The sequence below is a fragment of the Leuciscus leuciscus genome (genome assembly GCF_965113295.1).
Source record: "Leuciscus leuciscus genome assembly, chromosome: 15".
In the NCBI taxonomy this organism is placed as follows: Eukaryota; Metazoa; Chordata; class Actinopteri; order Cypriniformes; family Leuciscidae; genus Leuciscus; species Leuciscus leuciscus.
In genome coordinates this window covers 35364718-35392457 of record NC_138739.1, presented here as the reverse complement: position 1 = coordinate 35392457, position 27740 = coordinate 35364718, and the positions used below count along the sequence as shown (strand labels likewise).

Sequence of the window (27740 nt, the reverse complement as noted above, 5' to 3'; positions counted from 1 at the left end):
CCTCTCATAGCGACGCTCTTTAGCAGGAGAGTTCTCCTCTGTATCCATTATTACAGATGCTTTCCTGAAAACATTAAACACAGTACAAGGACATTTTTTTTTATGAGGTTATGCATAAACACTGTGTTAATTAAGTCACCTTTAATGAGGCAGATGCAAAAGCATAGTTTTTAGTGACACTATCTGCATGTTTAACCCTCATGTTGAGTTCACATAGTTTTGACACGGAGAGGATTTTCTTTTTCCCGTTATCGCATTAGACTTTACTCACCCAGGCTATAACTACTACTTCCCAAAAAAAATGTAGAATTTCTGTGATTTTTTTTGTGATTTTTTCCCCCACCTTGTTATAATAATAATAACCAGCCTAAAAATATAAATCTTATAAATCTCTTCTTACTCTATATTATCACCAAATATAGGATAAATTTTTTTTTGTCAACTTGTTTTCTTTCAATTAGCACATGTTTTGTATTTCTTTTTGGATCTGATTGATCTTAGGCCTTCTTTATCTGAGCTCATGCTCCTCAATTTCTGCCCAAAAAAAAAAAAAAAAAAAAAAAAAATTATTTGTGGGTAATTTTGGCAATATTGAAAATACGCAGGATTGACAAAATCGCAAAACGCTTGCTCTAGAAAGATGGGTCAGTACCCAGTTTATTTGGACCAACTTGCTCCTCAGAATCACAATCTGTAGTATGACTAATTACTGATATATATTTTTTCTACCAGGTGTTCAAATTACTTAGTTTTGTGTTTTATATTGTGTAGGTCTCCTGCTAACTGGCTAACTCGTGTTATTACTGTCTTACTGAAATACTTCTGCTAATCAGCTGTGGGCCACTATTACCTAAAACTGTGTCTATAAATGCAGATTGTCGTTCTCACTACTTTGAGTAAAGATAAAGGATCGAGCTAAATTTGTTTTTATAAAACGGATAGTTCCGGTCCTTGATTCTGATTGGTTGAGCCGCGTTCGAAGCTGTTGTAAAGTACTCAACAAACACACACCTGTGACCGCATTACACAGAATTACTGCGCAACTGCCGTTTGTGATTCTTTGTTGCTGCATGTGTTGCTTGGCAACCTCGTTAAAACTATATTGCTTGGCGGAGGAATAAATGTGTTATAACATATTTTTTATTAATAAAATAAATATTAAAATGAATATTTTTATGGAGTAACCGTTTTATAAAAGCAATGTGTTGAAATGTATGTGTAAGTTTGTCTGTATGAGACTAGCAGTAAGCTAGATCAACTTTAGAATAACATACAGATCATATTCTAACATTTTATCATTGTTGAACTATATAACATTGATTAGTTTTATGTAAATGTGCTCACCTGTTTAATAAAGTACATGTAGGAGCGGTCGAAGTCTCGGACGTGGAGCTCTCGTTGGGAGCTCTCAGCATCTCGAAAACACCGCGCTGATATTGATTCTCGGTTTAGTTCTCCTTTTTTATCCAAAGTCTGCTTGCCATGGTCCATAATGTTTGAACGAAACAACAACAGCGTGCAAATAGACATTACGAACTACACAGTTGTCCGCGTCAGTCGCTTTGGTTACTATCAGAGGGCTCTGGTTCATAGCTCTGGTTGCTATGGCAGCACGAGCGGAAACCAGGGACAACGCGGATATGACGCCATTGACGGCGACAAAACGGAAATAAAGAAATGGGACGTGTCTTCGAATTAAATTACAAATTTCTCCTGGTTTGAAAGTTGTTGGAAACAGTCGGGATAATGTAAGTACACAACTAAAAAATATATATATAACATAGATATAGTGATTTTTGCTATTTTTAAAGCAAAAAAAGTTACATATTGTGCCTTTAAGTCGTACTTGCGATGGAGGTTCGGGTTGAATAACTAGTTCTTCCAATGTTTCATCATCGGACTCGTGCTCTGATTGATATGGTAAAATCGATGTCATTGTTCGTTACTGTCTTTAGTTTACAATGTGTACAATCGCTGAGTTGTAGGAAGCCTCCAGATGGAGCTGAAGTTCAGTTATGGTAATGAAATTTTTGTTTTCGACACGCACTATATGCATTAGACCAATCACAACAGACTGAGCTGTCTGGCCAATCAGAGCAGAGTAGCTCGCAGAAAGGAGGGATTTGGAGGGATTTAGAGAGATTGATTCATCCATCGAGTCATTTGAGAATCATTGAAAAAATGTGGTGATGTGCAATGTATATTGAAAATTAGTTTTTTTATAACCTTTGATGCATGCAAACCTGTTGTAGACCTCCAAAACAACATTAGGAGACTTTAAAATAGCATAATGGGGCACTTTAAAACAACTAATCTGTCCAACACTGAACTTACGAGACGCCACTGTCTGAATAGGCGTATAACATTACATTTACTCAGAACACTTCTGAAATGAGAAAGTAAGTGTGCTTTAAATTTAGCCTTAATAATCCACAGTATTTTCAGGTTATTTATATTGACAATGTAATTACCCCTAAAATCATTTAGTTTAGACTGGAGTGAGGTGAAACCAAAACAAAGCACAAAGCAAGTTGTTAGCTAGCTGCTAATTTTATTCTATTGTATAGACCCCTTTTCATTTAGTAAACATTGTGACGTTTTTTTGTGGGCGGGGCTTAGGAGGAGGCAGAACGATTCCCCTGGCCACTTCACTAACGCTAGCAAGTTTGTTAGCTTGTTTTTTTAACAATGACTGGATACAATCTGATTTTATCTTAATGTGTAAGGTCACTCACTGTCCACAGACCGCGATTGTTACTTGAAAAAGTTCATTTTAACGGACGGAACCAGATTGGCCGAACTGTAAACGCTCAGTCAATGGATGGGACGATCTGACAGGATTTTAGTTGTCCTCATTCAGTTTGTTTTAGTCAGATTTCTGTTCCTTTATTAAATCATACGCAGCTTTCAACTGTGCTTTAAAAATGTGTTATTTGTTTTGTTTTTCTTTATGACAAATCTTATAATAAGGAATATTACTTAATCTACTTCTGTTTAAATTTAGTATTCATAAATGTAAATTTGGAGGAAACAATCCTTTGTTTTTAATTTTAAGATCAGAAATTCAACAATACCTAAAGACAATATTGGGTTTGAAAAATTAGAAAGCTGCAAAGTGTGTTCCAATCTGTAAAAATTTTTTTTTTACTTTTAAGTTTGTTACTGTTTCTTTATACATGTTTTTTGCTTGTTTGTTTACTCATTGTAGGCCTACTGTAGTTGTAATTCTTTAAAAGCAAATTTTTTTTAAAAGAAGAAATTGCATTAATTATGATAACCTCAGCCAGCACTTTTTTTCTATGTATTTTTATTGCTCTTATGGCATGAAAAACAAGATTGGAATTTTTATTTTTTTACACATTTTTCAAAGAGATTTTCAGATGTCCACTTGAGTGGACAGCATGCGTTTATGGTTTAAACTGAAGAGATACTGTATTAAACATAATACAGTAATCAAACATGTAGTGTGTGTATTTAACAAACCAATCAATACAATTATATCAAATCATGTGAAAACTAACACAACCTGTAGAGGTACAAACTGTGGAAACCACGCAGATGCTCCCTCCAGTGTACCAGAGTATGTCAATGGGGGGGTTATCGACACACAATGGGGATCCACTGTAGAGGTTGATGTGCAACTATGCCATCAAAACCCGTGCAAATTCAAGAAAATGCTTTTTTAATAGCTGACCACTGTAGTGACCTCTATGCATGAAAGGGTTCAAATACATTTTTAATGCTACTTTTTAATATTGATATAATAATATACCAAAATAATGATCAGGTCTAGCAAAGAATGATCTTATCTTACAAAGCTATGAAAACCAGTAAAAAAAAAAAATCAGCAGCTTTATTTATTTATTTTTTTTCAAAGAGGGCAAGAAAGGATGACAGCGATGGTGACAGGCATGTGTCTGATAATTGCATAATAACCTATTACAGCCGGGTCATTCTTAGCATTCGGTGTCATTTGAGTCCTCATGACATAATGTGGTAGCCTGGCTAACGTCAGACCTCGTCTCATTGAGACGTGGTCTGGGAACCACATGTTCATTTTCTCGTATTTGAGGCGTGGTTTACGAATGCCAAGAGCTGTTTATTGGGCGCTACGACTGTCTATCAAATCCGCCTGTACGTACCTCATAGCCAATCGCTTCAATTATACCAGATGACGTTTGTAGAGCGACAGAAATTCGACGAGAAAGAAGACGAAATAAACTTGCGTTCTAAACTACTTAGAACACTATCTAAGGCTGCATCGAAAGGTAACTTCGCGTCTGATATCATGTTGGATTCATAGATATAAACAAACTGCTTCGGTGTGTCGTATAGACGTCGTCATCGTCTTGCTGCTCCCTCCCCGTTCTGTGATTGGTTCCCTTTTTGAGGGGAAAATCTGGTCCATAGTGTCCAGGCTGCCTAGCAGCGTGAATAAAATCGCGCTGCGCGCAAGGCAGCATGGGAAAACCCAGGCTAATAATGTGGTATATTTTGAGTAAAAATGGGCTAATACTTGTTTCTAAATGATCATCTTAAATAGTTAATCCCCCTTTACCATAGAACACAATAATATGTACCCAGGTTTAATTAATTAAAAAATAATTACTCAAGGAATTGCAAGTAGGCTAAACTGCTAAACTTATATTTTATTAAATATAAGTAATAAAAATCAAATAAACTCAATTTTTTAAAATATTGTTGTATATTCTTATTTATAATATTCCTCACCAAAATATATTTTTTGTTAGTAATACATTTTTAATGCTTAAAGTCTTTAAAATATGTTGTCCCTGAATTGAATGTCCCCCCTGTTACTCTGATGGAAAATTCCTCTGAACATGCCTCTTGACTGTTCCTCTAATCCATGGGTCACCAAACTAAGGCCCGCGGGCCGACTCAGGCCCGCCACCCCCCTTTGACTGGCCCCCCAGCCCCTCTTCCCCCCACTACTTGAACCGGTCCTATGAGGTAATCCCCAAAAGTCGTCATGCCTATTTTTTTTTATTTCTTTTTGGAAATTTCTTTTTGGAAATTTTCTAATTTTCATCACCCGACATGCTTGAGATCAAGCAGTAACAGACAACGCACGCGCAGAGAACTGTCAGATAACTGTCAGTGGTCAGGACAGCAAAATGGCAAGCGTTAAACGAAAAGTTGATTAGAGAGTGCAGAGTTTTCAAATAACAGTGTACCAACGATTATTTTTTTGTTCAGTGTAAGGACCGTGCAGTTTGTATTATATGTAAAGAAAGTATGGCAGTTTTCAAAGAATATAATCTGCGACTGCGTCGTCACCACGAAACCCGCCACAAAGAGTATGCTAGCTTGCGAGGGCAAGCAAGAGAAGACAGGATTCGGAGGATGAAAGGCGGACTGGCTGCACAACAGAATTTATTCCTTCGCCAAACTCAGGTCAACCAGGCTGCTGTCCGAGCTAGATTATTATTAATCAATTATTAATTATTATTACACACAATTAGTATTAATATTATTATTAATATCAACAGGCCTAACTATAATTTATAATTTTTTACTCACCTTTGCAGTGTCAATCACCTCAACTAGGCAGATGTTTCTTACCTTGATAGCTTTGATGTTATTTTTATTAGAAAATAAATAAATGGAATATCTGTGGTATTTCAAATTAAAACAAAGTGTGAAGACTCGATTACTACTTTTGCAAACCACTAGTAAAGATAAACAAATATGTGCCAGGAATCAAGTGTTGATATAGTAGTGTGGATATAGTAGTGGGGATGGCTGTGCCAGGCTAGTAATCTCTACTACACAATGAGGCCTGCTGGTGGTCATTTTGGTCTGGGTCATACAATTCTATGTTATATAGCTGACCCGGCCCCGGCCCCGGCCCCCCCCATCACAGTCAGGAACGATAATGTGGCCCCCAGAGAAAAAAGTTTGGTGACCCCTGCTCTAATCACTTGACTCTCAGGAATTTGAATACTTATTGGCGGCAAATTCTCTTCAAGAAGCAGAGTAAGTATCACTCCTTAATTCACCCTTTTTTCAATGTTTTAGAATGATTCACTGATGTGGTAAAGCATAACATGTCCACCCTGTTATGCCTATTTATAGTGGAAACTAGGGCTGTGACGGTTATTATATAACCGTGAGACCGACGGTTATAGTTGAACACCGTCATTAGAACTCTATAACCGCCAAAACCATGTTATTAAAATATTTTTTACCAAAAAAAAAAATTTGCATAGAGAATGTTTAAATAATTAAAAATAATTGTTAAAAGTCTGTGTTATTAATGGTCTACGTCGTTTCCAACTGTGTGTGATTCTTTGCCAAGTACCCCCTGACCGACGGCCAATCATTTGAAGTTTTGTTTTGTAAATCGTCAGAAATGATTTTTACCACTTCATTAAGTTTTGCTTTGTAGAAAACCCTTCTTTAAAGCAAATTTCGTTTTGTACAAATTGTATCTTAATTTTAATAAATGTTTCATCAACCATTTGCATGTAATAAATAAAAAGCAAATATAGCAGACAATATAATAACTGTGACATGGAGGCGCCGGCGCGCCGCTCACTTGCATTGCATTGTGAACTAGAGTGCATCTCATCTTAAATGAATGAAACTCAGCGTAGGTCTATGCCTCATACATTAGCATTAAATATCTTTGCTGCATCCTTTCTAGAACAGACAAGGGCTTTCTTGCGGCTCGTATCAGCAGAGCATTGCATCGTCCATTGGCCGCAAAACAATCAGCGGATGGCGGGCGGGTGCGGCTTTGAAATTTGGTCAAAAAACGTTGGTGCGGATGAGGAGTTTTGTGATGCGGTTGCGTATGAAATAATACCCCATCCGCGTATCTCTATCGATAACAACATTGAACACACTTTTTTTTATTTAGGCGATTCATTTTCCATAGTGACATAGGAGGTTTTTGTTAAGGATTTGTCTAGCCTACTGTGTGTGATTAATTTAATGGAAAGCACATTCACTGCTAGTTGTCTTGCTGTTAATTTTAAATAAACATAGAGCAAGTAGCTAATCAGTGTCTGCTCATTTATTCAAACTAGGTTGTCCTATAACAGACGAACGTCGCAACACCCCCGTTATGTTACGAACCGTCACATTTGACTCACGTCATAACCGTCATCACCAATTCTGAAACCGGCACACCCCTAGTGGAAACTGATAATTGTTTGTAATTTTGAAAATATGGTTAATAAACAGGTTAAAAATCTTCCTCAGTGATCACTGCACACTAGCTTGTTTTTCATCACATGAGTAGCAATGGCTAACTTTAGCATAAAATGTCCCTCCTGTTACTGTCCACCCTGTTACTGTTTTGCACAGTAACAGGGTGGACATATTGTAACAGAGTGGACATATTGTAACAGAGTGGGTGTAAATGCTAAGTAAATAAGTGTTTACAGCTTGAATTGGTACTTATAATTAATGTATTATACATTTATTTGTTATATACCTTCAAGAAAGAGTAGCTTAAATGGTATGTATGTATTTTTCAGGAAATGGCACCTTTGTCTGCTGCAGAAAAGAAGCGACGCTACACTCTTCTGCATAATGGTAACCACAAAATTCAAAAACATTACAGAAAGTCCTCTAAGTTTCTAACATAACTGAATATTAAACACTAACATTAACAAACAACATCTTTCCATTTACAGAAAAACACATAAAATAACACTTTAATCCCTAAATTTACCCTCCTAATGCAGTCCCTTGCAAAGCATGCTGGGAACTACAGATCCACTGCCCAGTTAGTTGTCAACAAAAATGATTCATGTAGTTTTCACACAAATTAATGAAGTAAACATATATATATATAGGGTTGATATATGAACAAACATATATTAGGTTGATTGAACACAATTAAATTAAGTTGTGACAAAATATTAAACAATCGTGTTACTTTAGCTTATTTTAATTCATTAAATTTAACAAGAGGCAAAAAATATTTTTTTGAGTGTATACTATATAAATATGTTTAAGTGTGAATTTTAAGTTGTCTGAAATTTTTTTTTAAGTTTGAATGTTGATGTGGACATGTGTCTTTCTTCTTCAGGGGGTGCCAGGGTAAATGAGTTGATGAAATTTATTGTTGTTCAGTGGTGTGATGTCCACCCTGTTACCCCTCTGTCCACCCTGTTACCTCTGTGTGTTTTTTAAGTTAAGAAAATAAGTTCAACAAATGTTATGCATATCTTTGTGGTTAATTTTAGGGAACAAAATGGCAAAATGAAATGATTTAAAAATGGGACGAAATTCCATCGAAATGTCTTTTTATTCTAAAAGAAATGTGTTGAAATTACCACTGTGCCTTAAAATACAACTACTTTTTTCAAGATAATGCTTGTTGATGAACACTTTGTTAAAATACATTTGCAGGGTAAAGTGAGGGACATTTTAGCTCTTAGAAAATGTAAATATTTCAATAACTGTGAATTCAAAACATTTATTAATTGATATGAGAATGTCCTGTAACATTGGACATTTGGCCTTTGCATGTGTGAAGAATTTGGTCAAAATTATTAAAGAGTCATTTCCTGAGCTGGACCAATATATTTTTCTTGTAGTGTAAAAACCCATTCTTCAGATAAAATTATTAAATCATGGAAATTGTAACTTTTTTGACAGAAATTTGCCAAGCTGAAATGGCACAGGAATGACCTAGCCACTGTCCAGAAGAAAATGGCAAAATAAAAGAATAGAATGAGCAACCATGAGTAAACAATGAGGAACCAAAGAAACAAACACCAAGATCATACATATATAATATTAATATAAGATATTAAAATAAAATAAGCAAAATCACAAACCGTTTGATTGCATTTCATTTAAATGTATTGTCAGTATTGGGCTCGTAGATCACGTGGGTAGGGTAATTTTTACTGCGTGTGTGTGTGTGTGTGTGTGTGTGTGTGTGTGTGTGTGTGTGTGTGTGTGTGTGTGTGTGTGTGGATGAAAAACCTTGAAATGGCCTCTTCATTCTAATGAACCAAAATAAATAAACAGATCACCTGAACGCCTGTTTTTAAGGCGGATGAACTCCTCGGTTTCCCCCCTGGAAGCGGCTGATAGTCTTGTAGTCTCCCCGGTCCCGTTAGTCTGCAGAGGGCTTCTCTCCTCGGTGACCGCGGGGATATTGAGTGCTGCCTGGTCCAGAGTTTCTCGGTTCTCAGAAATCAGTCACATACACGAATATACTAAACTAAACTGGTTCGCAGTTTCAGTTTCATCATCTTCTTCTTCTTTTTCTTATGTTTTGCGGTTGGCAAACCAGCTTATTAGGTGCTTTCTTTAAGACTGAAAGGGAAGCTCGGCTTCCCCTATGACTATAACATTTTGTGTTTTGGCCATTTCCAAGAATGAGTGTGTGAACCTTACCAGAGAATTGAAATAAACTAAGGCATCATATCCAGAAAATTCACCAAAAGGTAAACTGTTCTTCTCATGAACATCTTAAAATTATCCAATGAAGAAAATAGTAATTTTTGTTGTAATTCTAAGTTACACTTACTGACCTAACAAATTTCTATGTATTACCAGTTGTATGACTATATTTTAACAGCAATTGTCCGTAAAACCTGAATCACAGGTGTTTGGCCCACTGATCTATAGGCCTATAATGTCATTATATAGATCAGTGGTTTGGTCGTTTATTTACATTTTCGAATTGCACTGTGGGATCTTGAGCTCTGCTCCGAGCCTCCGACAACTTTTCACGGCGAATATTTCACGATAAATATACGAAGCACAAAATGTATCTAACTCTTTCAACAGTAAGACATTTTATGGAAATAAAACTGCAGTTTAAAAAGTGATTGTTTTATTGCCATTTTTATTAGTTTGAAATTATGTAGCCTATCCCACCCACAAAACATTGGACGTTGGATAGACATGCAGATCATGTCTATATTGGGTCCGTCGGTCCATGACCAATTCTGGACATCTATTCGACGTCCAAACTAAGTCCACTATTTGGACGTTCAACCATGACCCAACTTGGACGTCATATTTACATTCAACATTAGACCTTTGAACTGGGTCATTTTTTGGACGTTATTTGGACATCTATGACAGGTGCAGGAAATTTTGTTATCAACATGATTAATACATATGAATAAAGATTATTTATAATTATTTAAGATCATTTTCCAAAAACTCCATTTGATTGTCTCAGCATCGGGTGATAACTGGAGACACATACAAAGGTGTGATGCTGTAGCTCAAACAGTAGAGCGTTGGCGCTTGCAACACCAAGATCATGGGTTCGATTTCTAGGGAAAGCAAGAACTGATAAGAATGTAAATGTAATGCAATGTAAGTCACTTTGGATAAAAGCTTCTGCCAAATGCATAAATGTAAATGTAAGTGCATGGTGCAGAAAACATGTCCTCCACCCTTTTGAAACTACAGTTATAGAAGTTGTATAAAAACGACGTCTAAAATTTGTCTAAATTTGATGTTGAAAAGACGTCCACAAACGACCACATTTGGACTATAAATAACCCTTACACAGAGGTCCCACGGACGTCAACATTAGACGTGCGATAGACGTCGAAAAAAGACGTCGCCTGGCGTTACAAAACAACCCCTTCAGTGGACCGAAATTGGACGTCCAAAAATTACATAGAAAAGATGTCACTCCGACGTCACATTGCGCAGTGGAATTGCTTGGGTTGAATATCCAATTGTGAATTTTCGTTGGATATCGGATATCGCTAACGTGTCCTTATTCAGAGCAGCGCCATGACAGGTATGAAAGCGAGGCTGTGAGGGATAGTCTTACCATGTTTTTAATGGCATTCGCTGTAAAAGCTGTATAAAGCTCGTAGATCACTTATAATGTTAGTCAAGTTTTTGCACAATTTTTTTTAAATGTATATACAGTAGGCCTAACTGTAATGTTGAATGCAGTGATGTGAGAAACAAAACTTCCTGAAACCTTTATTCAATTGAACCAATTGCTTTGCAAAATGATCCACCTTTTCAAGGTGCTCAAAACGCCACACATTGGTGACGCCTTCAAAAAAACAAACAAAAGAAAAACGGCAGGAATATCAGATCCAACCCCCTGTTATGTCTGATACCTTGAACCTGCTAAACACCGAGACTGCATACGAAATCACATACTTACCTTCTATATAGAAGGCGAAAATTAGTATGTCACAAAAGTAGTAGGCCTATGTCCAAATTCTCAGTACTCATAAAAGAGTAGGAAAAAAATCCTGGATGATCTACTACTTCCGGTGAGATTCTGAAGTGTGCATATGATTGACACTTTACTATCCCATGAGGCCACAGGAGAGGATTTATGAATGGCAGTGAAGCGACTCAACTGACGCTGATAGATCACATGATAATGACAACATGGCGGATGTAGTGAGTCCAGATTATATTCATACTATATAGAACATACTTTTTTAGCAGTCGTGAAGAAATTACTTATTCAAATACTTACTACCTACTCAAGAGAGTGTGTGATTTCAGATGCAGCCAAAGCCTTGTCTGGTGCCTAAAATCAGTGTTTTACTGCATTTGGTCTAGTTTGGTCCCAAAACTGTATTAAAAGTATTTTATCAGCCCAAGAGGCAGATGGAGGAAGCAGGGAAGAGCAGAAAGCAGGAGACAAAGTGATGGTAAAATGAGCAGAGTTTATTGAATAAGTTGTGTGTGTTTCAATGCTAAGACTTCGTCTGACCAGCACAAATACAACAAGTGTTATTATAACACAAGCAATATTGGTGTAAATTACTGATTCACAACATCATCCTGTGACGTTAAACCCTTGAAATGGAGACATTCTCTGATCTCTTACTCATGAAGACAAATAACCCTTGAAACGAAATTTTTTTACAACTAAACAACAATGGAAAAATAATAAAATAACTGATCAATAAATGATTCAATAAAATGAGTATATAAATGGTTTAAATTATTATTATAAATGATTATGATTAAATTGAATAATAAAATGATTAGAAAAATGAATTGAGCATAAAAAAGAAAGAAAAGAAAACAACACAAATGTACGGTTGTGAAGAATCCTTGGATCCTTCACCTTTAAGAGTAAAAAGACCCTTTTCATTTGGCACAACTGTGGTTACACCAGCTCTACAGCGGCTGTATATGAAGCCAACTACTGAAAATCTGCTGAATATTATATAATGAGACACAAGCATTACATATCTAGCCCTGCGAGTGTCATCGTAACTAAAAAAAACAAAAAAACAAAAAAAACCCCACAGGAATAGCAACAGCATACAGTGCAGGTCCCAGAAGGTTTTTGGACTTCGCACTTAAAAAAAAATTCAGCATTTCATTGCATGAGATACAAAATAAGTGCAATCAGCAAACAAAAGATGCTGGAGCTCTTCTTAGCAGTAACTTCACTCTTCAGAGACACCTTTTCAAACATTTTTAAGCCATGGTCTCTTGGGCCCGTTTACACCTGTTATTAATGCTGCCTTCACATGCTATCAGAATCAAACTCGTAAATACGAGTTTCAGTTCAAAATTAAACATGAATGTCCTGGGCATGAACTGGGAAGCTCGGAACATTTTTATTCCCAAGTTGAATGTTTATATAATTGTCAATGAATGAGACACTAAATATCAATTTGGCTTTTATAAGATTTTGGCTTTTATAAGCCACAAAAGACCGTCTACTCTCCGCCTACTGACCTGATGCGTAAACATTATGGGAAGAGCGCTAGCCAGACGGGATTTAAACCTTGGCTGGAGACCCAAGTTTGGTTTGAAGACGAAAAATGTACCAAGTACAATGTTCTCTCTCCATTCCTGATTTCTAACACGCACTCAGTGTTCGGCTGGTCTTGTGTCTGTCAAAGCAGAAACGAAAGCTGACGCTCTCTGTGTGTTTTTACGTCGTCTCTGGCCGTGTTCATATGTGAGCTTATTTCATCTATTAGATTGAAAGATCAAAAAAAAAAAAAAGCCCATACACTTGCTACCCATAGACCCTCCCCTTGAAGAAATCAGGACAGAAGTGATTAATAGTGGACAAAACAGACGGATTAAAACACCAGGTGTAAAAGGGAATGTGTCTCCTATCATTTTCCTATCAGTGTAGGCCCTGTTTATACCTGGTATTAAGATAGGAGACATGCCACATCCTTCATGCCATGTCCTAGCAGAACCTTAATCGAAATAGTTCATTATATATTACAAATTCAATACACAAAATTTGACAGCCATAGATTTTTTTCTTCACTTTTGAGAACACCTATAAATGTTTTAATATCTAGAAACTTAAACCCCATTTTGTGAAATGTTTTAAAAGGGTACGTGAGCAATATTTTTTTAAACTGACACTTGTTTTGACATTTTGTTATGTAACGTACATTTTTAACGGAAATTATTAATCCTCTTGTTCAACATCACACAGAGACATTGAATTTTCATAAAGCACAAATCCAGCATAGAGGGGTTCAGTGAATGTGGTGTTGAATGTGTACAAGTGTCTGAGTGCGTGTGTGTCAGTGATGCCGTAGAAGGACAGAATGCCGGCTGGCTCGTCCACATACACTCCTGCTCTGGTATAGGGAGGTGATGGGGCAGGTATGCGTGTTCCCTTACCATCATGCCAGGCAATCAGAAACTCCCTAAAGAAGCTCAGATTCCAGGATTTATCATTGGCTCCGAACACACAGTAAGCTCTATTTCCTTTCCTTTTGATTCCTTCATATGCCACTGCCACATCACCCAACCCACTATATTCAGCCTCCCAGTAACAGCGTCCAGTCAGACGCTCTTTACACAGAACCTGCGGAAGGCTGTCAAATCTCTCTGGATGATCAGGATCTGCGTCAAATCTCTCTGGATGATCAGGATGTGACATCGGTTCTGGATTATATACCAACTTTTTGTTGCCCTCTACAATGGAGAGACGATTGTGTACCGTGTTTGGATCCAGTGTGAGACGACAGAAATCTGGACACAAGAAAACAACATTAATAAGGCCACAAAATATGTTCAAGAATCAGATTGGCCTTGGATCTTTTCAGCTCCACATACATTTTTTTGACAGCATATACACAATCAAAACCTTTAATATTTAAGACCTTATGCTGGTCTATTGTAAAATGGTGTCCTGTGAAGAAAAGGCATGTGTGTAGACCTACATTTTTGTAGTCCTCCTTTAATCATAGTCTCTCCTCCATGATCCAGACTGTCGAAGAAAAAAAAAAGCATAAATATTCTATTCATCTGACTCACCAAAAAGGAAGAAATAAGTCTTAAAAATACAACACAACCCAAATTTTCACTCATGTCTATGCTAATAACTTGGTCTTGAAAAGTATTTTTTCCTCTGATTCTGTGGCTCATGATGAGTCGATTGCATGATTGCAAGTGATGTTATTTTCTGTGATGTTATTTCCACCATTTTGATGGTTTGTCCATTTTTCGCCAACATTTCTGAAATCATATTCAGACTGTGCTAGCAAAGAGTTACAAAAAGAATCAAACAATACCAAATTGTCCCATGTTAGCCATTTTGGGCATTGGCCATTTTGAATTTTGTCATAAAATGCTGTATTTTATGAAAGCTTTAGCATATTGTTACGAAAGTTGATGTAAGAATTGAGAAATTAGGAAATGCCGGACAGTCTGTTTCAAGAGCGACCAGACCCTGAGAGGACAAAGGACCTCTCTGGAAATTACCATTTGAACTAGCCCTCGTGCACTATCGAGACGAAAGTCTTACCTCCGAGTCATCCTAATCTACATCTCTTTCCCTCTCCCCTCACCCCCTCTCTCTCATGCTCAGATGATCACCTGAATTCACCCAAGAAAATGTATAGTTTAATGTGAATGATTACCACAGAGTATCTTTCATGTTTGGTATCATTTAAAATGTCACAGTGCGACTGGTACAAATGTCTCATTTCCAAATAAGTCAAACAAAAGGTAATAAGGTTTTTAAGAGTTTATAGATAAATGACATACAAGGAAGGTGATCTCGGACATACAAGGAAGGTGCAACCTCTGAATGCAAATGTCTTTTGTTAGTACATGTTTCCATGTGAAAGCCTTTTCCGTACCTCAGATTAGCCCATGAGGCTGAGAGAGAGAGACCTCTCAGCATCATGTATTTCTTAATGTTGGGTCGCATCTCTTCTCTCTATTCCAGAGCATTTGATGTTTTGTATCGATTATCTTTGAATTGATTATGAAATTGGCATGATACATTTACCTGACATAATAAATTGTTACATTTGATTATTCTAACTGACTTTGACATTATTTTCATTAAAGAGTTAAAAGGAATAGTCAAACATTCGCTCATAATTAATGATCCACAGATATCATTAAAACCTTTTCATTTATGGAGTCAGATGAAATAACGAGAGAATACATATTCAAATGTATTACATTTAATCAAAAAATACTTTGCCTCGAGAAAAGACAGTAACACGTTAAGACCTTCCGCGTTGGTTGGATGCTTTGGGGCTTTGGGCCGATCGAGCGCGAGCTTACATTGATTTGTGTCTTCGGCACTATGCCCTGAAACAACCTATGATGTTTTGAGCCGGATATAATAAAATTGACAAATTTGCTTATAGCGTTTGCGAATTTTGTTTAATAGCCATGAATCTCACCTCGTTCTATTCTTTGGGTCCTACAGAATCCAGTGGTGTATTTTTCGTCAGTCAAATTTCAGAAAGTCAGTCAAATTTCACACAGATCATCATGTGACCATGCTGGCAAAGAGTTATTAAAAGCTTTTGTTATCTCAAACAGTAACTCTTTGTCAAAGTTGATATCAAGGTAAAGCATAGTGTTTTATGCAATATATTGGCAATGCTAACATGAATCCTTGCCATGCTCGCTTAGCTCATCACTTTGCTTCTGATGCCCCCATAAATGCTGCTGGTGGCTATACTTTTACATGGATCCTAATAACACATTTTTTAAGCAAACTTGTAGCCACATACATCTGAATGAACTTACACACTGAAAATTCATTCAGATTGAGGTCTTATCCACATTAATACGCTTTCGTTTGAAAACGCATCTTTTTCTCTCCGTTTTGGCTTTCCGTCCACACTGAGACAGCGTTTTTATTAATGAAAACAAAGCTTTTTGAAAACGCTCTCCAAAGTTGATAACTTTGAAAATGCCGTTTTCGCGTTGTAGTGTGGACTGTAAAATGTATTTAAAAACGAAGACGCAAGTTTAGTCACATGACTCATATTGTACCAATAGATATTCATGTTTATACCAGTATTGTGCCATTTATGTGCTATTCACTTTCACACAGTTTCTAAAATGTTGCTTTGCACACTCTTCATATCACAGTCCTGCAAAGATGACAGAATTTACTCACATTTGCTGTCCAGCAGTTGCGTTTTAGACCAAACATATGGTGACTGAGTGCAACCTGGACACATCAGTGAAAGGTGAGATATTTTGCTAAATAAAATGATCTTTTCAGAAGAATTACGGGATAACTATTTATTTTTCCGTCTGTATAATCTCAGTGAGGTTTTGTGAGGGTTTACGAAGGTGAATTTAGCGTTTTAAGAAGTTTCAGTCTGGACGAGAGTCTTTTGGAAAACGCTTGAAAATGCTAGTGTGGATGGAGAGCGTTTTTAAAACGAAAACACAGTTTTCAAATGTGCCCGGATTAACGTAGCCTGGATTGAGTTGTTTAAACCTTGGATAATCTGATTAAAACTAAGGTAGGCAATTTTTTTTACAATGATTTTTTTGTTATACTGGGGGGGATATTATTATTGAATAATAATATTCAATTATTGCAACATCCTTTTCCCAAGATAACATCCCTGAGTCTTCTATAATGCCTGATGAATTTGGAGAACACCTGACAAGAGATCAAAGACCATTCCTCCACAAAGAATCTCTCCACATCGTTCAGTTTCTCAGGTCCATGCTGGTGCATCTCCTCAGTTCACCCAACTCATTTTCTATAGGATTCAGGTCAGGGACTGGGATGGCCAAGCCAGAAGCTTCATTTTGTGCTCTGTGACACATTTTTTTGTGTTGATTTTGATCATTTTTTAATCATTGCCCTGATGGAAGATCCAATCACAGCCCATTATACAATTTCTATCAGAAATTATCAGGTTTAGATTTTTTATCTGTTGGTATTTGCTAGAATCCATGATAACATGTCTCTGATCAAGATGTCCAGGACCTCTAGCCAAAAAATAGGCCCACAACATTGAAAATCCAGTGGTATATTTAACTGTGGGCATGGGGTACTTTTTATCCCTGTTTGCACCAAACCCATCTGGTGGGTTTGCTGCCAAAAAGCTATTTTAATTTTTTTTCATCTGACCACAGAAATCAGTCCTGTTTGAGGTTCATTTTTTGTAGGCTTTCTGAACCCAAGACTCTCAAGCTAATCTCCGCAATTCTCCACCTGCAATCCGTGGAGAGTCTTTGGCCACTCAAGCTTTCCTCCTCATCATGCATTAGGACAATATAGACACACGTCCTCTTCCAGGCAAATTCATTACATCTTTAGTTGATTGGAACTTCTTAATTATTGCCCTGATGGTGGAAATGGGGATTTTTTTAATGCTTTACCTATTTTCTTACAGCCACTTTCTATTTTGTGAAGCTAAACAATCTTTTGCTGCAAATCAGAAATATAATCTTTGGTTTAACTCATTGTGATTAATGATTAAGAGAATTTAGCCTTGGTGTTAATTGGTGGAATTATATATAATTCTATTGTGTGTTTATATAGTGTAGGAATATACTATATTTTATATATTATTTACTCATAAGATATTTTACTCGTAAGAATTTGTAGGGGTGCCAATAATTGTGGAGAAATTGGAGAAAAACATTTATCATAATGTGAGTTTGCCCTCACTTTCAATTGTTTTACTTCAATGAAAGGTTACTTTTTTTTTTTTTTTTTTGGATGAAAGATCAAAAGGATAAACAATACAGATTTATTTTCAAAGCTGCCTTTGCTCATATTTACCAAGGGTGCCAATATTAGTGGAGGGCACTGTATGTATTTTCATACCTCCTCGTGCCCAGTAGCAAGAGTTTGGGGTGTGTCTGCTGTAGAAGGCTGAGCCAGAGGGTGTTTAGGGGGTGTGGAAAAAGACATTCAGATTTCGTTACAAAAGTGCTAATAAAATTTGAAGACTTGTCAAAATACACAGACAGACAACGGGGTAAAACAAGGATAAACATTGTTTTTAAAAGATGGAGGAATTTGATGGAATGTTTGGTTTTCGATTGATACCGCGAACTTACAGAGTTTCTTCTTGACAGGTAAGCTAAACATCAAGTTAAAAGTATTCCAAATATGTAGGACCTTTTATTGAAAGAAGCCTATTTTTACCTATTGAGACATGTCTTCACTTTAATAGACCCGGAAGTGATATTAGAGTGCGGAGCAGATCACGTCAGACACGAAGATGTCAAGCAGCATGTGTTTACATTTAACAGGGATCTTCAAAAAGAGTTTTTCCAAGTTATTTTGTACAATAAGTTGTGAAAAAGAACTCAATGTCGTATTGCGCTGAATGAGATACAACAGAAGCGCTCTCTCAGACAGCGCCCGATCCCGAATTCAGTTCTCTTTGCGCCTGAATGTTCAAATACAGACAAAGTTGTAAATGAAATCTCGCGTAAATACAGTCAGTTATGCCTGTCCATCCTGTCCCGTAAACCACCATGAGAAATCTGCTCACCCTATATCTATATCAACTCAGTCCCTTAATTTAGAGTTCATGTAAGGAGTATTTTGTGAATTATCAATAAGAATGAAATCATATAAGAATAGGCTACATTTAAATCAATAAAAAAAGTGTTCATGTAAACATAGCTAGCGTCCATCATACCAGAGTTTTTCCAGTTTGCAGTTTGGATCCTCCTTCAGTGCAGTGAGCTCTGAATCTCCAGGGTGATTGTAGCTCAGATCCAGCTCTCTCAAATGTGAGAAGTTTAAACTCAAAGCTGAAGCCAGATGAGAGCATCCTTCTTGTGTCACCATACAGCCAGATAATCTACAATGACAGACATCAAAGGCATAAATATATATATATATATAAATGTATATCCCCTCAGTTTTATGACTATTTAAAAAATTACCTCAGCTTCTCCAGTTTACAGTGTGGACTCTTCAGTGCATCAGAGAGCAGCTTCACTCCTGCATCTTTCAAGTTATTGTTACTCAGGTCCAGCTCCTTAAGGCAGGAGTTTGACGATTGTAGAGCTGAAGCCACACTTTCACAACACTGATCAGTGAACTTGCAGATGGACAATCTAAACAGAAGAATAAATTATTACATAATTGACCCTTATGTAAGAACTGAATTTGCAATGCATTTAATACTTTACAAAACCCAGTAAACACAGAACATTCCCAAATAAGAACATTCTAGGAACATTCTCTATATGTTTTTTTTTGTAACCAAAAAACTTACCTTCCCAGAAGGCTGCAGGGAGTTTTTTTTTGTAACAACCAAAAGAGAACTTATACAGAACGTTCCCTGCAGGTTATTTTTAGGTTTGACTAAAGTGAACCTTCCCAGAACATTATCCTAGTTAAAGTTAATACAATAACTGTTTATTAATTTTTTTTTAAATGTCTGTGATTAAATTTCATATTTTAAAAACTCTAGATTGTACTGAAGTCATTGTTATTTGGTGCTGAAATAACAAAATCTGGATATTGTGGTACAGTGAAACAAGCCGATATGAAATCTAACATGTTAATGGAAAAACTGAATCTTATTTAATGCTCCATGTAATGATATATGTGCTTGGATTATTTCTATTGATTAAACTACAGATTAAAAGACATGGTTTGTAGTATTGATGCAGCAGTGCTGGATGATTACTGATGTATAGCAGGGAAAATGATATCAGAGTAAAGAAGTTAGGGACCAAACCAACAGGGAACGTTCTTTTTACGTAAAGAAAACTTTCCAGGATAACCAACAGAGAATGTTAGGATATCTGTTCTGGGGATGTTCTGGGAACCAGAAATTGTTAGCTGGGGCAAAATATTCAAGAAGAGCTTTCATTGAGCAGTGTAACTGTGCAGTAAAATGTGTTCATAAAGTAGTACAAATTTATTTGATATTCTTTGGGCTGAAATTAATTGTAACATTCCAAAGATTTGTATCAGTTGTTTCTTTCTTTATATGTTATAGGCAGTATAAACTTAAATCATGCTGTAACATTATTTGACACTGGCAAATAACAGTATATTTGATCATTTCCACTATTATCCAACAAATCCACTCTCTGTATACTGTTGGTAAAATGTAATGAAATACAAAGGAATCTGACAAACAAACCTCAGTTTTTCTAGTTGACACTTTGGGCTCTTCAGTGCATCAAACAGCAGCTTCACTCCGGAATTTTCCAAGTTATTGCTACTCAGGTCGAGCTCTCTCAATGAAGAATTTAATTGTAGAGCTGTAGCCACACTTTCACAGCACTGATCAGTGAGATTACAACCTGAGAATCTAAAATAACAGTAAATGGTTAATTGACACTTTGCAGAATTCCCATTTAAAAAATACGGCCGCAAAACTGTTTGATCTTAACGTTAACAACTGTTACTTTGCCCAAAACATTTCAAAGCACCATTCATCACCATCATGGTTGATCTTTCTAGAAAGGATTAAAAAAAATACACAGAAGACAATAGAGATGCACAGTTCCACCAGCCATAAATCAGAAACGGATGGTTTTTGCTCCAAAGACACGATCGATAACCGGCCGAATTTTAGCTTTATTTTGGCGATCTCTATTTCGGACTTGCACACAAACTACATTGCAATCATTTCCCAAATGATTACGAGGTCTGTAAACGGGACGTTAACACAAGCCAAATGTTCAAGCCTCACTGTCTTGTGTTCTGCCATGTCGTGTTGGATACTTTGCCAGTTTTGTTTTAATCTTTCAGTTTTGTTTTCTCTGCTTCCCCTCCTAAATTTCCCCAGGCAGTTTCTCACGAGCCCTGGTCTCGCTCTCGATCTCCAATCGGGGATTGCCTTTGTCTCTGCTCTGCTTCACGTGCCGCCTCCACCATTATGAACATTATTATTGCTCCTCTATGCCCAGTCTTTCTAAACACGTCGATTTCTACAAAGCCCCTCCTTCCGAAAAGCATAGTTTATTCTGATAGGCCTTACCATAATCATGATGTCAGAGTAAAGAAGTTAGGGGAACGTAATGGGAGATTTTTTATTTTCATTACTTACTTTGATTTTCATTAACATACACAGGATTGACTTCTATGTGTGCTGCTGACCATGTGATATAATGATTGATGTGGAACTTCTGTGAGGCAGGAGAAGAGGGGGAGACGCCGAGGCCCTGACCCCTAAGGTCAAAGGGTGTCCAATTTAGGACTTGCAGACTGTAAGTTAAGCTAAACTAAAGTTCAGTGTATAATAGGATCACTGGTGGAGTGTCTTATCCATCTATGGAGTGTTTAGAGAACCTTGAAGATAACAGTATAAAGACTGGCCTGCCTCTCTCTCCTGGTCGCACTTGTTCCACAGACTGTACTTGTGACTTCTGTGTGGCAACTGGGCCTTCTTGCAAGAATAAATTACTTTTTAATGATCATTTGATTCCAGACTGTCTCTTACGCCAAAGATGATTGTTTAGTGAATTAAATTGCCACAACAGGGAACGTTCTGAGAAATTACTGGGAAGGTTAGGGGAACGTTCTTCAAACCAACAGGAAACATCTTACGTAAAGAAAACTTTCCAAGATAACCAACAGAGAACTTTAGGATATCTGTTCTGGCGGTGTTCTGGGAACCAGAAACCATCTGGGAACCAAAAATTGTTTGCTGGGGCAAAAGATTCGGTTTAACTTTCAGTAAAATGTGTTCATAAAGTGGTACAAATTTATCTGATATTCTGAATTGTGACATTCCAATGAGTTTTATCAGTTGTTGTTTCTTTATTTATATATAAAATTAAATCATGCTGTAACATTATTAGAAACTGGCATTTCCACTTTTATCCAACAAATCAACTCTTAATATACTGTTGGTAAAATGTAATAACATATATATATGCAAAGGAATCTGACAAACAAACCTCAGTTTTTCTAGTTGACAGTTTGGACTCTTCAGTGCATCAAACAGCAGCTTCCCTCCGGAATCTTCCAAGTAATTGCTACTCAGGTCAAGCTCTCTCAATGAAGAATTTAATTGTAGAGCTTCAGCCACACTTTCACAGCACTTATCAGTGAGATTACAACCTGAGAATCTAAAATAACAGTAAATGGTTAAGTAGGTCTCATTTAAATAGGAAGGTTGCAAAACTGTTTGATCTTTACGTTTACAACAGTTTTTTTGCCCTACACATTTCAAAGCACCATTCATCACCATCATAGTAGATATCTATAGAAAAAAAATTTATAAAAAAAAATTATACAAATCTCTAGAAAGGATAAAAAAAAAGAAAAAAAAAGCTTAAACCGATACTAAATACAAAACAACGATAATAAATACAAAACAACCGCGCCACTTATGTCATCAAGTTGGAAAGGTCACGAGAAAAAAAAGAAGAAAATAATAATAATAAATTAAAACAAAGATGTCCAGACGATTTTGAAGTTGGAAGAGAAAATGAGATGGAATTTTTCACCCTTTCCTACCTTTTTGAACCCGAGTACACAGACAAATAACTTAGATGACGTGACGCGTGACCTTTCCAACGTGATGACGCCATGCGTGGCGCGTCGCAGACCAGCACATGCAACGTGATGACGCAATGCGTGGCGTGTCGCAGACCAGCACAAGACGAACAATTGTGGTTAAAAAGTATATACATTTTTTTTTTTTAAATGACCGATCGTTTCGCCAGATAAGACCCCATTCCTCAGCTGGGATCATGCAGAGCCCTTTGAAGCACTTCAGAGCCCTTTGAAACGGCACTGATTTGAACTTCAACATTCTGGTTGCCGTTGAAGCCAATTGTGTGGAAAAAAATCCTGAAATGTTTTCCTCTAAAAACTTAATTTCTTTTCCACTGAAAAAAGAAAGACATGAACATCTTGGATGGTATTGTCGTGAGTATATTATCAGGAAATTTTCATTTTGAGGTGAACTAATCCTTTAACAGTAACCGGACTGTCTCCCTCTTCACCGTAAATACGTTCTTCTGGATACATTTTTAGTGCATCATTCTGTATCCAATCATTTGGCCGGATCCCGTGATTTCCTCAGATATAATAACCACTGGTGGTGGTTGAGAAGAGATTCCCTGATATGATTGTAAAGCGATTTGAGTGTAGGCCTACAGTAGACATATGAAATATGCCTCATTCATTCATTCATAAAGCTGTTTTCCAAAAAGTGTTTTCACCTGTAGGCTTAAGTCTATTCCGGCGCAGTATATTCTATAATGGTAGCCTAAAGGCTGATTTATACTTCTGCGTCGGACCTACGCCGGAGCCTCTACTCTGTAGGCAACGCGTTGGTTTTCATTTATACTTCTGCATCGTTGTCCGCGTTGACGCACAATTGCACTTGCAGAGGGAGCATGTGAAACCCCAGGGAGCGGTCCTAGCAGACCAACCACAGCACTTGCGTCCGCGTAGAGTTGACGCGTTGTTACATTTTTGGAGAGGTGCACGTCAGGGTACGCCGAAGGGTACGCGCGCTACACACAGCCTACGACGTAGCTACGGCGTGAGTTCGACGCAGAAGTATAAATTGGGCTTTATGCTATGTTGGTAGATTGGCACCTGTAGAATTTCCTTTTGTTGAAAGCCCAGGTAAAAGTAAAAAGCTATTATTTTGTGTAGATCCATGTCCGAGGCAGTTCAACTTCACAAATGCATTTCTTTACACACACACACACGTTTATTCTGGTATTGTAAATAAATCTTAACCACTGATTCTTATTGCGTCCACTTTCTGAAGGCCAAATAAAGTGCTACTTTTGCTTTCACATAAAAACACACCGTCTCACAACATGGCGGCCACAACACTACTACAATAACTGAAGCCACGCCTTCTTTTTTTGTGTATGCATTTGGGCGGCATTATGCAAATATTTCCACCTAGTGACGTGGGTATGTGAAGGAGAATTTGATCGAGGTGTTTTAGGTAGGTCTGGATCTGCCTTCTCTTCTACATTTACATTTATGCATTTGGCAGACGCTTTTATCCAAAGCGACTTACATTGCGTTATCCTATACATTTATACATAGGTATGCGCAATCCCCTGGGATCGAACCCACAACCTTGCGTTGTTAACGCAATGCTCTTACCACTGAGCTACAGGAAAGCTTCTAGATAAAATAAATATTTTTGTGGGACACTTTGTAACTTTGCAGATCTTATAGATGCACAAACACCTACATAACACACACTAAAGAAAAAGGAAAACTAGAAAAATCATCATATGACCCCTTTAAATCAAAAACAACTGCTCATACGGCATGTGTGTAGCATCTTTGTTTGGATCGTGATTAAAATGCAGTCGTTGCCTCTAATTTCAAATGGCTATGGATATTTTTTGCTTGAGGCCAGTTTGGCCTGTTATAGAGCAAAAAAACAACAAATAAATTTGCTTGAACAAAGAAAAAAAATTAGCAACCAGTTTTGAAATCTGCAAATTTTTCTAGTAAAAAATAAATAAATCATAACCAGCCATGAAAAATCATGATCGCTAGAAGATAAACTGTTACTATATTGAGATTACTCATTCCATGTTTAGACTTCTCTTACAATCTTGCTAAACTGCTATGGCACAGTGATTACAAAATATAAAAGAAATATGCCACTTTATGACAGAATGCTTACAGAGCTTTTCTGCAGTTCCTCACAGCTGGTATCAGTCTTCTTTTGCCGCCTTCTGATGCGTTTAATTTCTTGGAGTCCAGTTCATCCAGCGGCTCATCTAACATTTGAATGATGTAGGCTATTGCTGAGCAGCGAGCAGGAGAGAGTTTCTCTGAGTCCATGCCTGATTTCACAAACTCCTGAATCTCTCTGTAGAAAGTCTGATCATTCACTTCCAGCAGACAGAGGAACAGATTGATGGATTTATCAGCTGAGAGTTGTCCATCACCTTTGATTTTATCTTTAATATACTTTGCGACACTATTGATGATATCTCTGGTGTCCACTGTGTGTGTCAGTAGATCCTGTAAGAGTCTCTGATTGGACTCCAGTGAGATGCCCAGCAAGAATCGCAGGAAAAGATCCAAGCGTCCATTCTGCAATGATTCATCAATTACTTCTTTGAGCCGCATGTCCAAAGACTTTTGCTGGGAGTGAAACTCATAGAAAGCTGCCAGAAACTCCTGAAAGCTCAGATGTATGAAGCAGTAGACTTTCTTCTGATGAATCACAGATTCCTCCTTAAAGATCTCAGTGCAAATCCCAGAATACACTGAGGCATCAGTGACATCTATGCCGCTCTCAATCAGGTCCTCCTCATAGAACATCACATTGCCCTTCATCAGCTGTTTGTGAGCCAGTTCAGCAAGTTTCAAAATCATGTCTCTGTTGGACTGCAGGAGTTTCTTTGGATCTCTCTCTTCATACTTCTGGTTCCTCATGTTGATCTGAATCAGCAGGAAGTGGATGTACATTTCAGTCAGAGTTTGAGGGATTTCTGGATTGAGATCTTGTTTCAGGATGCTTTGAAGCACAGTGGATGTGATCCAGCAGAAGACGGGTATGTGACACATGATGTGGAGGCTTCTTGATCTTTTAATGTGTGAGATGATAATGCTGGCTTGATGCTCGTCAATGATTCTCTTCCTGAAATATTCCTCCTCCTGAGGGTCATTGAATCCCTGAATTTCTGTCACACGGCTGATGTATTTGGAGGGGATCTGATTGGCTGCTGCTGGTCTGGAGGTGATCCAGATGTGAGCAGAGGGAAGCAGATCTCCTTTTATGAGGTTTGAAATCAACACACCCACTGATGAAGACTCATCGACATCAGAAACTTTCTCATCAGAAAACATCAGTGTAATTCTGCATTCATCCAGACCATCAAAGATGAACACAACTTTACAATCGTCATAAATCTTTGAGTCCAGATCTTTAAGTTCAGGATGAAAGTCCAGCAGAAGACTGTGAAGACTGCACTGATGATCTTTAATCAAGTTCAGCTCTCGAAATTGAAGCACAAACATGAAATCTACATCCTGATTGGCTTTTCCCTCGGCCCAGTCCAGAATTAACTTCTGCACTGAGACGGATTTTCCAATTCCAGCATTGCCTTTAGTAAGAACAGTCTTGATTTGGTCTTTCTCCTCACATCCTGGTTTAGGTGAGGGTTTAAAGATGTCATTGCAGTATATTGGAATATCTAGTGAAAGTTGTGTTCTGGGTTTTTTCTCCATCTTTAAAATCTCATGTTCTTCATTCACCCCTTTAGCATCTCCCTCTATAATGTAGAGTTGTGTGTAGATCCTGTTCAGGAGGGTTTGATTCTCTTGTAGATTGATTCCCTCAAATAAGTGCTCATACTTGTTCTTCATTCTGGTTTTGTGAGTGGTTTTGACTGTCTTCATGGCATCACTCACTGCTTGGTAAGAATCATTCAGTTCTCCAGTAACATTATTTTCCTCACTGCAAAAACATCAAAAAGGAAAGAAATTAGAGCATTTAGTCTACATTTCTCTGCACACGTGTTACACAGAAGAAGCTCTTTCAAGTATATGCCATGCTGACATGCCACACGAAAATATATTGTAAATGTATCTACATCTATGCATGTATCCTTTGTACAGGCAAAAATCTCACTTGGCTCCAGAGGTCACTGCTCTATTATGAATATAACAAGAACTCATAAAGGGGCATTTCATATCTTTATTTTGGGGGGCATTTTTATTAATTTTGTTGGCATTTTCGACCTCACATGATGCCATTTTACACAGACTAGTTTGCTTGTTAAGTTTAATGGAGGTATTTATCTTAAACTAGGTCGGCTCTATTGAGATATTTGAATAGTGATTTAATTTCACAGCAGTGGCAAACAATGTTGAAACTTAATGGCAAACATGATTGTTACCTGGCTGTCACTAATGAAGGCAGGTCAAGAACACATGGATGCTGCTCGACTTGTGTGTGTTAACTGTGTTGCTGTCACTTGCTAACCGATGTTAGTCGTCAGCATTTGTGTTTTAGCATTCTTTATTAAAAATTAAATAGGCTTACTAGTAGGTTGTTCTGATTAGCATAATTTTCTTTAACAAATAATGAAAACATTTCAACATAAAACATTGAAATAGAAAAATATTAGGCTCCATCAATGCGGCTTTGCGTGAGCATAATACATTAAGCTCATTCTCTAGACAGCGTTCAGACGATAGCTCTGTGGTCAACGCAATAACAGTCAGCTTCAACCGTTCTGAGTTTGAATCTCAGCTCCACCATATTCATCATTTTGTCTCTAGTTTAATATTTGTCAGAAATAAAAACTTTTGAAATGTTCATTTATTGATTCGAAACACTTAAGAGCTTTGTTGTGTTTGATTTGATATTTTGTGTTTTCCTGTCATCTTTATTAATAGGCATTTAGACGATAACATTGTAGCCTACATGCTGTTAACCGATGTTGGCCGATAGCATTTATGTTTTACTGTTCTTGATGCTTAAATAGGTAACGGTTTATTAAAGTCAAGCGTTTTGTTTAATTATCAATGGCACATTACAACATAAATTTGCTAGGCTTACATTCCAGAAGAGCCGCTGCACAGACGGCAAAACTGATGAAGGAAGATT

At 37.2% G+C, this 27740-nt stretch overlaps 1 protein-coding gene and 2 long non-coding RNA genes across 8 annotated transcripts in view; 2 read left to right on the top strand and 1 right to left on the bottom strand.

Annotated features, from left to right (window-relative positions):
• Positions 1–27740, bottom strand: part of LOC309475151 (uncharacterized protein) — a 343736-nt gene that overhangs the window by 152345 nt on the left and 163651 nt on the right. For all 6 annotated transcript variants that reach the window (XM_082137779.1, XM_082137781.1, XM_082137780.1 and 3 more), the window contains one exon: positions 24801–26585. In XM_082137779.1, the coding sequence (XP_081993905.1) occupies positions 24801–26585 (1785 nt within the window). The remainder of the gene's footprint in view (positions 1–24800; positions 26586–27740) is intronic.
• LOC309475252 lies at positions 1211–6202 on the top strand. The gene is made up of 2 exons (XR_014197580.1): positions 1211–3221; positions 3672–6202. It is a non-coding gene; the product is annotated as an uncharacterized lncRNA (long non-coding RNA).
• Positions 10406–27740, top strand: part of LOC309475246 — a 42663-nt gene continuing 25328 nt past the window's right edge. Inside the window, exon 1 of the long non-coding RNA XR_014197571.1 lies at positions 10406–11718. This is a non-coding gene — a long non-coding RNA (uncharacterized lncRNA). The remainder of the gene's footprint in view (positions 11719–27740) is intronic.